The 13,780-nt window shown below is 36.4% G+C and overlaps 1 protein-coding gene across 1 annotated transcript in view; it reads right to left on the reverse strand.

Moving 5' to 3' along the window:
- The window catches only part of LOC139978195 (small ribosomal subunit protein mS27-like), a 61,479-nt gene extending 47,716 nt beyond the window's left edge, over positions 1–13,763 (reverse strand). Inside the window, exons 1-9 of the mRNA XM_071988132.1 lie at positions 13,616–13,763; positions 10,426–10,503; positions 9,500–9,573; positions 8,950–9,008; positions 7,353–7,467; positions 6,909–6,987; positions 5,974–6,095; positions 4,500–4,682; positions 125–187 (exon numbers count right to left, since the gene is read on the reverse strand). Coding sequence (XP_071844233.1) covers positions 125–187; positions 4,500–4,682; positions 5,974–6,095; positions 6,909–6,987; positions 7,353–7,467; positions 8,950–9,008; positions 9,500–9,573; positions 10,426–10,503; positions 13,616–13,718 — 876 coding nt within the window. The 5' untranslated portion in view covers positions 13,719–13,763. The remainder of the gene's footprint in view (positions 1–124; positions 188–4,499; positions 4,683–5,973; positions 6,096–6,908; positions 6,988–7,352; positions 7,468–8,949; positions 9,009–9,499; positions 9,574–10,425; positions 10,504–13,615) is intronic.
- Positions 13,764–13,780: the final 17 nt, after the last annotated feature.

Here is a 13,780-nt window from a genome sequence, read left to right on the forward strand (position 1 = left end):
TCAACTTTCAGAGGTTTTATTTCATCACAAATCGTCCCACAAAACTCTGGTGGATTTTATGAATGCAAAGGAAGAGAAAATGTCCTCTAATAGTACAGGATATCGATGAAGCCCATGAACCTACCTGTATTTTCATCTTAGCGTCCTCCGTAACGGCAGTCTCCAAAGCTTCCTTCAGATGGTCAACCTGTGAATACGATATTAATATGGTAATCAAATCGATATTTATATCATACAAGCTTTTACAAGTCTTTTACAAGACTTTTAGCATGCCAAAGCCTCTAAACGGCCTCCAAAAGATGCTCTCTCCAAGAGGCTTTCACAGGTCGTTTGCAGAAAACTTAAAGAGGGTCGACCCAGTCGTATTAAATGTTTCTTGGAAATATAGAAATATGCTCAGGTGGGGAGGGGGGTGGGTAGCTTGAACTTTAAAGGATATAACAGAGGAAAATTGAGTTTGGACTAACCAAAGACAAACATATTTGAAGTATCCTCTTGAAATTTGCATGCAATTCCTACATAGCATTTTTTTTTGTGATAACGACAACGGAGAGTTTGTATCATAAAGTCAACTTGTAGCAAAAAAGTGTGATGTCATAGTTGCACACCGACAACAAACATTTTTTGTGGTTTCACTTTCCTTTTTTGTTTTGTACTTTTACATCATTGGATGTGAAAGTTTAACAATACACCAATGACTGTAGTGCATTCAAAACATAAAAGAACTTTAGCAGGAAGCTTCTATGACCAAACACCTGTTTGCTCCAAGTAAACTTCAGATAGAGAGTAATGGGTCAATTGAAATGTTGTTTACTCCTCCAATACAGTGCAGTTGCTTACATGTTCAAATTTTCGCAAGATGTTTAGAGAATATTTTTCTCCTTTCACCAGTCAATATTAATGTTCAATTGGACTATCATTTAAAAAGGTCAATGGATTTAGTGACCATTTTTGGGACTCTTTATAGCAAATTTAAGGAACACAGTTATGTGATTCAATATAACGTAGGTGACTGGGTCTTGGCAGTTTATCACAATGACAGACGTTAGATTGCCAATTAAGTATCCAACCCTTAGAAGCCCTATTACATGATTATTCGTCAAGATGTGCTCACATCAAGTCCACTCATTTTTTAGCATTCCCTGTCTAGAATTGACAAGTCAGGCAGATTCTTATTCGCTGCGTTCCCTGTCTGATGGAAGGATGGTGCGTTCCCAAATCGCATGACCCCTTTCTCAAGTACTGAGGGAGATGAAGGACCCTCGTCCGACATCACAGCAATGAAGCAGCAGCGGACAAAGTCACTTGAAAGCCCCCATAAAGTGCAAAAAACGAACAAAAATCCCTTAAAATTGATGAAAGGCTTCACGGTTGATTGATACTGCACTGACAGTAATATTTCAGAATACTAGTTTAGATTGGGAACATAAAGTAGTTTGGATGTGGAGTGGCCACTTCAACCAGGCCTCTGCTGAAACAGACACACGTGGGCCTATATACAAAAATTATGGGATGGTTCGCATAATATTGATCATTTTGCGACAATAATTCAAACTTCTTAATTTACACCAAAACAACAGCTTTGCAATAGACATTACAACAAAAAAAACGTTACAGAAAGTTTCTACAGCATTTATGGCATTTTCACACAAAATTCTGATATCTTTATAGCTAAAGACTTTCCATGTTTCTTTGTCATTCTTAATCTTTACAATGTCCCTTAAATGCATCCATAAAGTTCCATATGATTTCTGAGTGAAATATTCTGTATTGTAACTTATTGTTAACAATGTGTGTGTTTAAGCAGTGTCAATCTCAAACACTGTTTAAATCACAGTAGCACATTTGAAACCTTTTCAAAAGCCCTGTCTTCAAAATAAATATATATATTGCATATTTTAGCTAGATATTACTTTCTGTTTATCATTTAATTGCTAGAATTCAACTCATAAATCTTCCAGAATGGACATAAAATTTGAATGAAACAATGTGTGATTTTAAGCAGTGTCAATCTCAAACACTGTGTAAATCATAGTAGCAAACTTAATACCTTTTCAAATCCCTGTATTAAAAAAAATGCATGTTTTTCCCATTTTATTATTTAATTGCTAGACTTCAACTCATACATCTTCCAGAATGGACATAAAATTTGATATGAATATTTAGATATGAGCTTATAATCACCTGGTTTTTGTTAAGTCTAATTTATAAGGACTTCATCTCTGAACTTCTATGTTGTTTTGAGATTAAAATTTCCAAAAGGACATAGTCCCTCAGCTTGTAGTTCAGTATTAAAATAACAGTCAAAATTATTTGCCATTGTCAGTTTACTTTTTGCATGTGTTTTACACCAACATGGACATTTTTCTTAGTGGCAAAATGTTGAGAAATCGAATTAAATTCACTAAATATAAATATGCTAATTAATCTTCATTTGGTTAAAACATTTTAGGTTGATGTCCAAAATTGATCTATTCTCTTAGATCACATCTTGAGTTATATATAAGGTAAATGTCAACAACACCCTTTCTTCCATAAGGCTTTCAACTTTATAATATAATAGCCCAATTTCAATTGGTCAATCCTTCACTAAAATACATAAAAAATGACATTTATAAAGAATTGTGTCCCTACATTCGTTGTGGTCAAGTGGTTAAGGCAGTGGACTTGTAATCTAAGTTTTGCAGGTCCTGGCCAGGTTATTATGTTGTGTCCTTGGGCAAGACACTTTATTTCAATTGCCTCTTTTCACCCAGGTGAATAAATGGGGACCTGTGTGATAAATTGTCAGTTGGGCGCTGTTTAGCTGCTGCCATGTGGAGGGATTGTCTCCATGTTAGACAGGTTATCATTGACCAGGGTGGTGTTGTGATGCGTCTTGAGCACGGTTATCTGTGGATATGTCTGCACTTTATAAATCTTCAATATTTCTTTTTTTAATGATAATAATCAGCAGTTATTTGTTTATGGCGCTTGAGCGACCACAAATGTTGGAGAAGCTTACGGATTACAAACTTACACGTCAGGTGGCTTCCCATTCAACATTTTAACTCAAATTTTGAATTTAGAAAACTCAAATTTAGAAAGTCATTTCTGATGGGAATACCGTAGATTGCTTTTGGATTAAAAACCCACCTTACTATTACCTGGCCCGGGAATCGAACCCGGAACCTCCAGATTGCCAAGCCTCGTTGCTTGAAATGCCACCGCCTTTATCCACTCAGCCACAGCACCGGTTTTAATATATAATGTTTAATGTTGTAATATTAGCTTATCTTAAATTCTCACTTAATGTTTACTGAAACCCTACACACAAAATGAGTTTGAGTGAGATTTTCACATCCGATTCAATGAGTTATAAAGTTTGTTAAATACAAAGGCATATGCAAAAATTGTCAACATTCATAAAAGATCTCATTCATGTGTTGCTTCATGTATGATTCGCAGCCGTTACTCAGACTTCACCCATATTAACTTAAAGTGATCACAAAATCCAAGATAGTTGTCAGTGTAGTCTATGTATGTCAACAGTCATTCAAGATCGCATTCATGTGTTGCTTCACTTATGTCTCGCAGCCGCTAGTCAGACTTCACCCATATTAACTTAAAGTGATCACAAAATCCAAGATAGCTGTCGGTGTCTTCTTCTTCGTATGTCAATAGTCATTCAAGATCTCATTCATGTGTTGCTTCACCTAAGTCTCACAGCCTCTAGTCAGACTTCACCCATATTAACTTTAAGTGATCACAAAATCCAAGATAGTTGTCGGTGTAGTCTATGTAGTACACCGCAGACTACTGTGCAATGTACTCATCCGTGTAAAGTTAATAAACTGCAACCTTTGATTTATCTCAATGACAGAACAAACTATGAAGCTGCGAGTTGGATCAACGTGCTCCATTTCACAAACTCTGTATTGTATGATATTTTTTTCACGGAAATCCCAGACTTTGTATAAATCCATTTCACATTCATAAACAACCTTTACTGAACTTTGTATCAACTGAACTTTGTATCAAATCCACTCATTGTATCAAATGCACTCATTTATCATTCAAGTACCTAATGAGTTGCTCTTTACAAACATTAGGGGAATATTGTATATCTCACCGCAGACTCGGTGTATACCAGCTTGTGGAGATTAGCTCAAACACTTGATGACAATATTAACATATTCAACCCAATATCTAGTTTTAATTAACTAGCATAAGTAACATGCAAATACATTAACAAAGTATCTTAATATTAAACTTAGACAGGGTCTACATTAAATCTACCCTGAAGTGTGGTTCCATTGGGCAAAATACTGTAACCCATTGAGGTTTCGCACGCAATGCATCTTCACTTCATGTATTTTACAGGGCTGAAGAAATGAAATAATAATTAAAGACCAGCTGCATTTATAAATAAATGCCATCAACAGACAGTACAGAAGATTTATTAAAATCTCATCAAAATAGGAAATGAAATATTGTTTTTTTTAATGTCGACAACTTACAGCTTCTTGTGTCACAATTTTGTCATCTTCGCTGCTTCCTGATAACCAATGGTCCAAAATCTTTGATATCGGTTTGATATTGCCCGTCATACAGTATCCAATCACGTGATAGCTTCTGGAGAGGCAAGACGAATTATCGCGAGTGGCATCGGCCAGCGTCATTCCTATGCTCCACTTCTCATCCTGCGAAAGGAAACGCGAGCCGAGCTTGAAGAGAGGGTTCTGATAAAGTCAATATCTGAGTAAAATATCTCTTACCCCCACCCCCCGCACCCCCCAGTCCCCATCCTTCATCTGCCAATTTTCCTTTCCATGGACTAGAATCAATGTCATCAGACATTTACTGAGGGATGTCAGATGATATGCAAATGTCACAAAAGTCAGAAGTGAGCAAATTTACAAACTCTTAGCAAAATACTTATAAAATACCTTGTAAAGATGTGTCAACCAAGAACAAGGTTGTCCTTGCCCAAAAATGGGAACAAAATTTTACTGCAAAATTTCATGGAGAAAATGTTGCTGTGGTGTTGAAGTTAACTTTTGAATTGTAAACAAACACAAAAAACTTTTTGATTCTGCAGTTAACATATAAAATACTCTGCTGGTCACAACCTCTAATGAGATATTTCCAACTCATATTTTATTTTTTATCAATTAACAGGAGACTTTTCTTCTTTTTCTTGAAACAAAACTTCAAGTGTTTTCTGTTGTGTTTTTATTTCAAGCTAAACGACTGGTTTTTCTCTCTACATTTTATAGATGTTAAGTGTAATAAATAAACAATTAAAAAATCTGTCGAAAATTCTCGATATTTGAATACAAATCTTCCGTTTGAATTTTTTCCCCAGAGACTGTCTTTACACACAACATTGTTTACAAGCATCACTGAGATATGCCAAATTGTTTTTATCTTATTTTTCTCTTCTCTGTTGTTCCCTTCCCTTTCCTTTAATTTCTTTTCTTTTGATGAAACCGGTCTCTTGTAGCTATCTATAGTCAATCCTCCTTTGGATTGCCATTATTCAAATTGCAACACATCGTAACAATTAATCAATATTAGCCCCAAATGTTAGCATCCTTAACTTGCTTAAGGCTTTTCGAAATTAACTTTCAGGATGCTCTGACCCTCCTCGACATTTTCCCTCAGACATTGTGGGTGTTCAATTAGAAAAATAAATGAGTCAGCTTGTTAAACAAGTCTTTGAGGTTGAAAATAACAAACTCGGGAGGACAGAAACGGTTGAAATACTGGACAGTTTTTCGAAGAAGTTTGAAAAGGTGACGCGGGTCGTCTTTTCGCAGGAGATTAAAAAGGGAGTAGGGTTGTAGTTAATGTGTTACCACAACAGGCTTAAGGGTGGACAGTATTAATTAATATTACCATAAGAGGCATGTAAGGTAGATTAAGTGAATTAATAAGTTATGGAGATGACGAACTGCAAAATCTGTAAAAAAAAAGGTTTCTCAAACCTACTTCTTGAGGTGAACCTTGTTTTAGCAAGTGATGACAGGCGTACAGAGAGAGAGCTTGAGCCAACGGAGTGGAACTGTTCATGACTTCAATCAACATCATTTCCTTAGCAACCAGATAGGCATCTGAAAATTAATATTAATGAGACGAATACATATCCAATGCACGATCTGATAAGAAAAGCCATGTCGCCATGGGTTCACAGTTCTCTCACTTGAACAAACCACCCCCCCCCCCACCTCTTCCTACCCGACCTGGTGGCTTCGTTCATCTACCCTTCTTGTCAACCTTTCACCTGGTTGACCTCATACCTGCCATCATATCTACATAATCATCGTTTTTGACAACAGCATAAAGTTTGCTTAAAAAAACGGCTCCGTTGACTGATATTAAATAATAAAATCATAAATAACTATAATAAATACATAGAAGGAGAACTTTTTGTAAGTCTACAAGATGCTGACAAAAGCTGAAAATTTTTACTCCAGTTTTTACTGCAATTTGTTTCAAGTTAAACTTCAACTGATATGCAAGCATGGCTAGAAAAGAAGCGACTGGTGCATCACATCAAGCTATGCTGTTGATTGAAGAGACTTTAAAAGACAAACCGATTTAATTTGACACACTATGATATCATAAACTAAATGAACAATAACATCACTTTATATTAATCTCCTTGTTTCCATCAGTAACCTTTATGATTTATTGACCAAATCAACAATTCCCACCACCCATTCCCAGTTACCTTCCCCACCACCCAACTCTCCCTCCTCCACACCCTCTACCCCCCCCACCTTCCCATTCACCCTGTTCTACTGGCCTGTGTTGCAAATAGCCCAAACTGTTTTCACACAGACAATAATATGATTGTTGGATTTGCTGACCCTAAAAAATAGAAGATGGTGTTAAGGAGAGAGAGAACACAGATGGATACTCACTGTGATAATCTTTACTTCTGAGGAAATGATCTAAGAGTAAGTTGAATGTATAAATATCTGGAAATAATCCATAATGTGTCTGTAAAGGTAAAAGAAAAGAAAAGAAAAGAAAGGACACTATTTCACTTTGTATATAGGACAGGAACGTATTACAACAGTCCGATTATTTACAGATACTTGAATGAAATATGGCAAATTTTATATGAATATCACTGGTTTTGCTTACTTTACAAACAACAACGATGAACTGCAATAAATGTTTTTCATGTACCAGGGCTACGAAGAAGTTATGTGAATATAGCCCCGAGGTGGGTCAAAGGGGATGCAGTGTTAATACATTGCCAAGTTTTTAAAAAAAAAAAAAAATTTTTTTTAAAATGTTTTAAAAACAAGGACATGGGTTGGTAATGAACTGTAATCAGCTATTTTTTTGATGATACATACCTTGTCCTGTAAGGCCCTCAAGGCCCTTAAAGGCTGATGAAAATCTAGACAGACCCTTAGCCAAGAGTGGATGGTATACGGCCGGAGGTGGTGAGCGACCGGAGTGTGTCGAAAACTGCCAGAGAAAGCAAAACAAACTGTTCGTTGAAATCAAGAGATAATGATGGGCTGTTTATTCATTTATGGCTTCTAAAATCACTTTACAATCCTATCTAGCTTTAAAGCAGTATTTGCAGATATCAGGATTTTTTTCTTCAAGAGCTTCAAGAATTGGGCTATGAAGCTTTACACAATGCTGACGGTATCCAGACAAACACATGCTGTATATTATGAATGACAAAATGTTTTGCAATATCAAAGTGAAAGATTTATGAAAAGTCACTGTACTGTTAGTTTGTGATGGGCAACTAAAAATATTAAAAGAGGTGCTAGGTCCATATCCCTTTGTTTGCTCATGAATAAATTTGTCATGGACTCTCCATATTAGGACAGTTTCGAGCAGTCTGATAGATAACATTATCCACATGACATAGAAAACAAGAACATAGTCTTAGTACCTTTATCCTCTTTTTGCAGGACAACAGCAAAGAATTTCAATTCAACCGAATCATTTCTATAGAATCTGAATTTTTTTTTTGAGCTAGGCAATATTTTCGGTATTCCAACCAACGAAGATGAGTGGAAAAGGGAAAACAATGAATCATATTCTTTTACTGCATTCAATCGAAAAGTAAAATAAACCTTTTAACGTTAAATAGGTTTGCAATTGATCAAACTAAGACATCCTTCAAGATATTTCTACCAAATAAAGTTTAAAAGTTAAGGAGTGTTTAAATACATTGTCTGATTTCAATCGTCAGGGTTTTGCTAACCATATGTATGTATGTATTTTAGATCCTCCTATAAAGCAGGAACTCGTGAAGAAGCCATCATTGGCTTATCAAAGCCGCAAGTTGACCGAAGTCAGTCTCTTAGATTCATATTTTAACGTCCATGATTATGAATTGTCAATTGTCAACAACTCTGTAACTGGACGACATACATTAATCTTGAAGTGACTCGAACTCGGGACCTTATGATTGAAAGGCACCGCCGTTAACCACTGAGCTAACACTCCCTTATTGCATAATTGCATATTGCATAATATCCCATGGCAGGATGGACACCAAATACCAAGATACGGGATGATATTGACTGCTCTTACGGAGCACACGACGACTAGACGCATTTGGCGGTAGAATGAGAAGATGAAGTAGGGTTCATCGGAGGTGACTGGTCACCAAGGGATATCATTGTCAAACGGTGACCAGGTCACTCGAGACAGGGTAGAGCAAGAGTGCAGTGAGGAGATAGGAGACAAGGTGAGGTAAAATGGTTTCAATAACAAGGAAATGGAAAGCTGAAAAACTTTAACACTTTCACTTTATGATTTGAAAGACAAATGATGACATGTCAAGCTATATTAAAACGAACTGTTACGATTACAGACCTGTACAGTAGTATTGGGAAATTCAAAACTACAGTACTAACTCAGGTGATGAAGTCGACTGCAGCGTTGGGAGACTTAAAATCAAAATCAACTCACAAACAGACTTACCTGTAGATGTACTGTTCAGAGGCCTTTAACTCATCTTCATTAATTATATTATCGATGAACTGTGAAATAGAGGCAAACAATAAAGGTATTATTAAGCAGTCACAACATGGTTTTGTTTAATAAAATAAAGTAAGCTATTAATGCACTTATTATTTTCTTAGCTGGACCTGAAATTGACACAAAATTCCAGGGGAAAAAAAGAAGATAAATACTGAAGAATTCCCCGACCACTTTCCATGAGCTATTGCACCTTTCGTTCACCTTTGGCAGGTATAAAAAAAAACCAAGTCAGTAATTGAGAGTGACGGATTAAAGTGATATTTGTTACAGATCAATTGAATTGAACTTTTTTTTCAAAATTCATAAAAACCTGTCAGAAATCATTTTTTCAGGATCTAGGTTTTTCCCTATGATGTAGCAACAACTTTTATAGTAAATTTTCTCTCAGATGGTATAAAGACAAGCATTGGCAATTTTTTTATTTTTTTCATAGGGCAGTTTACTGGTTTATTTACTGGAAGCATTCATTGGTCACAAGTAAAGTATGTACCTTTTGTAAGTCTACTGAAGCCACAGGTTTCTTCAGAGTCAGTAAATCTTGGTCTAACTTCACACGTAAATCATCTGAGTAGAGAGTATTGAGAAAAGCAAAAACATGTCGTTTATGAGTAAAATATCAGGTAAAGTCGACACTGAAGAAAACCAAGTAATACAGAAAGGAAAAGTATTCACAACCTGTGACACATACACCCCTTAAACCTAGGTAGATGCATCAGGTTGCCAGTTAAACCTACTCACTGACTGAATGACAGACTGACCCATTGGTAGATGGACCTACCTGTCAGACAGACTGCGATATACTGACATAAGTACTGATGCACGAAGCCGAAAGAAGAGGGTACACTGCCTATCCAATATTGCCTTGCCTTTAGGATGCAAAAAATGGAAGTTTATACATTTAGGAAAGATGGAGAAGTGTATCTCTTGAGAACTCTCTGAGTGTCTACTTTTAAAATTGACAAAACTTATGCTAATGACTATCTCTGCAGGTCAGTCTGTCTTACTCTTACCATATAGCATGGTGGGCTCATAACTGACGCACTTAAGGATTTGATTAACGATTTCTATCAAGGAAAAATCAAAATCACACAACTGTATTTATTTTTCATATATGTGTAGTCCCTCAGAAATGTAATGTTCTCAAAATATTTATTGTTCTGTGCCTACACAACATACAGTTGAGCAGAATTTGACCACAACATGTCTGCTGTGTTAAGTTCTTTCATATCCGAACTTGACACATTCGTTGATAAGCTGACTTTTGTGTAAATGTACATCCATTGACTCTGGATGCCGTTTAACAGAACTCTAAGAAAAACAAACTTACAAACAAAGAAGCCTACATATTTTCTTTCTTTATATCAGCAAATTTATGCAGGTTTACACTCAATACACATTTCAATTGTTCCTGCTTACCCATGTGTACTTCAAGTCTCTTTCTGTTTTGCCAGGCATCTTCAGCTCTGTATGCATCAGAGAGAATATTTCTGTGACCTGAAAACAAGAAGCAGAAGAATATAGTGATCCACTTAGACTGAGCACCAGGGACGTAGCCAGGGGGGGAGCAGGGGGAGCAACCGCTCCCCCCCTTTCAGTGTCGATTTTTTTTTTTAAACTGTCGTTTTTTAGCATGGTATTTTGTCAGTGCTCTTTTGATCTTGAATACTCGTCAGCTCCGTTAAATCGATTGTAATCGTAGTAACATTCACGCCTACTGATTCAACTACTTACTTAGTTTGGCAGATGCAATTAGCTAAATTTAGCTTATAGCCAATTACAAGCCTACAGTTGGCCACTGTGTAATAAAATACATATTGCCTACCTGACCGCACTCTATGGAATGTCACGAACTGTATGCAAAACAACGTCGACAACGTTCGTTCTATGAGTCGTCCTAAGGTGTTGCACGAACAGCATGTTATGAAGCTAAGCTAGCAATCGTACGTGATACGCACTTCCTGTAATAATAATTACATTGCTAATACACTGCGATAACAATATTTGTTTTTAGGCCACTGCATATCTGGCAATATTACAAAATATGAAAGTTTATATTGTCCATCAGTTAAGTTCGTCAAATGTATTAAAGTCCAGACATTGGACAATAAACAGGAATCATCCTACTGGAAAAATTGTAAAAGAGCACTATATTTGTCTTTCTGATATATTATGTAAAAGAACATGTAAAAGAATTCAAACAGGAAACAAAATCTGCTGATTATGATATCATATGATCAGGGGCGTAGCCAGTATGTAGCACTGTAGGCCCGGGCCTACATTTTTCTTGGCCAAGTTATCTTTTTTTTTAAAAACACCCATAATTAAAATCGATAAGCTTGCTGGATGAGTTTAAGAGTCTATAGACAAGAAAAACTATTGAAATGAACGTAGCAAGAATATGGCTAAATTAGGTGACCTATTCTTCTGTCATCTAGGCTGTCATTTCTATCGCGTGCCGTTTCATTCAACACTCTACCCGCCGAAAAAGACTAGGATCCGATCTTGTCAGTTTTTTAAGATGTAGTTAATGTTACCCCCCGGGTTAGGGGAATTCCGGGGTGGTTTGCTTTAGGGCTGCAGAAAGGAGACAGAGAACATATGATGAAGACAGCTCAATTGGCAGAATAGCAAGCCAATTTTATTATTAGATTAACGGGCAGTAATTTAGCTTATCTCCGGTGTAAAACACACTTAATACTACAACATTGATTCTGGAATATTGATCTAGGGAAATCCCCTAATTATGAAACAAAATTGGTGGCGCCCTTTAAGTAATATGAATACCATAACCACGCTGTGACTTAATACACGGTAGGTCTGGGCCTACGTTAGACAGTGAACGAACAGCGAGCCTAGCTTAACAGTTCAAATTTACTAACGACCTCTATGTGGTTAACATTTATGAAATACACTAATTACCCTACTTGAACTACTAAGCCTAACTGATTGTTTACATTACCACAGATCACAAGTCATGCAACATACGAACCTTAAATGACGGATTTAACGACAAATAAGTGCTACTCTCTGACCTAACATACAATATTATACGTATTATTCTGTGACATCATTGCAGAAGTGGTAACACATTTTAATCTGGTAATATCCCATCATTTCCCTTACATCATCAACCAGGACCTAATCAAATCAAAGCTAGAGGTGTTTTTATACAACTGGTTGAAGTTTTGGTGTTTAACATTTAATAAATCGTGTAAACTTACCTGCAGAAAGGAGACAGAGAACATATGATGAAGACAGCTCAATTGGCAGAATAGCAAGCGCCAGTGAACGTACGTTCCTACATAGGCACGCATGTACACATTTAGTGTGCGTTTAAGTGCTTATAAATGATATGGAACGGCAATTTGATGATTTTTGTAGGGGTACCTATTTTTCCGCGCAACATTAAGAACCCGTTTACGCTGATAATATTTCAGTTAAGAAAACAGTTGAGAAATTTGCATCAGATTGCAATCGTCGGATACCTCTCGCCTTCTCTTATTAGGCTAACTTAAACATTTAATAGCTACAGTTATATCAAAGACAATTACTGGCTATAGTTATATCAAAGACATTTCAGGCCTATCTTTGTATCTATAAGTATCAGAAGTTGAAACGTAAGACTACTCTGTACGTGTACCTTGCTAATTTTAAATACATTATGTAGTATTGAATCAGACATTTAATAGCTACAGTTGTATCAAAGACAATTACTGGCTATAGTTGTATCAAAGACATTTCAGGCCTATCTTTGTATCTATAAGTATCAGAAGTTGAAACGTAAGACTACTCTGTACATGTACCTTGCTAATTTTAAATACATTATGTAGTATTGAATTACGTACTATTTAACTCATTTGTTTTTTTGGGTTTAAAAGTGATATTGAATGAGGTGTCTCAAGTTAGCAAGAGGCCAGGGAACCAGAATGAACACTCGGGAAGGGCCGTTTCCAGCCATCTGGGGGGTTTGTAAAACCAAAAATTTTCTTGTACGCTCCGCGCCAACCGATGGTGGCGCTCCGCTCAGATAGTCGTGCCTACAACTTTGAAAATCCATATCAATCGCAAAAAGTGCTCCCCCCCTTTCAAATTCCTCGCTACGTCGCTGCTGAGCACTGTACCACTACCATGGGAATTTCTTGTATCTAAATGATGTTTCCATGACAAAAAAATTGTAAATTCATTTGATGTTTAACTCCTCATGAGAACTGTTTTAGGAATGTGACCAAAGCAACCTTTACATTTTCCATCCTCTCCAAATCTAAATTTTAAATTCTAAGAAAAGAGTTGTAAGCAACTTAACACGTTACTATTAGAAACTTCACAAGTCATGCAATGGCTAGCCTAAATTTGTTTGTATATGTATTGTATAATTTCATCCCAAAGCATTTATATCTCTTCCAGATTCGCTGAGATTTTAACCTAAAAGGCGGTCCATACTTCGTAGAAATGTCCTAGGAGTAGCCTAATGCATCTCGCTAATCTGTCATTTTTAATGTTAGGCTTATGACGGCTTAGCCAATGTTTATCACGATGTTCAGGATACCTGAACGAGCATGATATACTTTCAAACGATGACAGTTTACATCAGTTTATAATTTCTCACCCTGACATATAGGAATGAAGCTTTTAAGGAGACCTCTTCTACCATTTGCGAAGAAATTGTTAAGAACACCGAAACCATTTGCGAGGGTAATGGAGGCTGCCATTTTGTAAAGGCCTGAATTTTAAGAGGGCAGTATAAAACAATGGTAAATGCTCAAGTGGTTCG

Source organism: Apostichopus japonicus, chromosome 13 (assembly GCF_037975245.1).
Source record: "Apostichopus japonicus isolate 1M-3 chromosome 13, ASM3797524v1, whole genome shotgun sequence".
Taxonomy (NCBI): Eukaryota; Metazoa; Echinodermata; class Holothuroidea; order Aspidochirotida; family Stichopodidae; genus Apostichopus; species Apostichopus japonicus.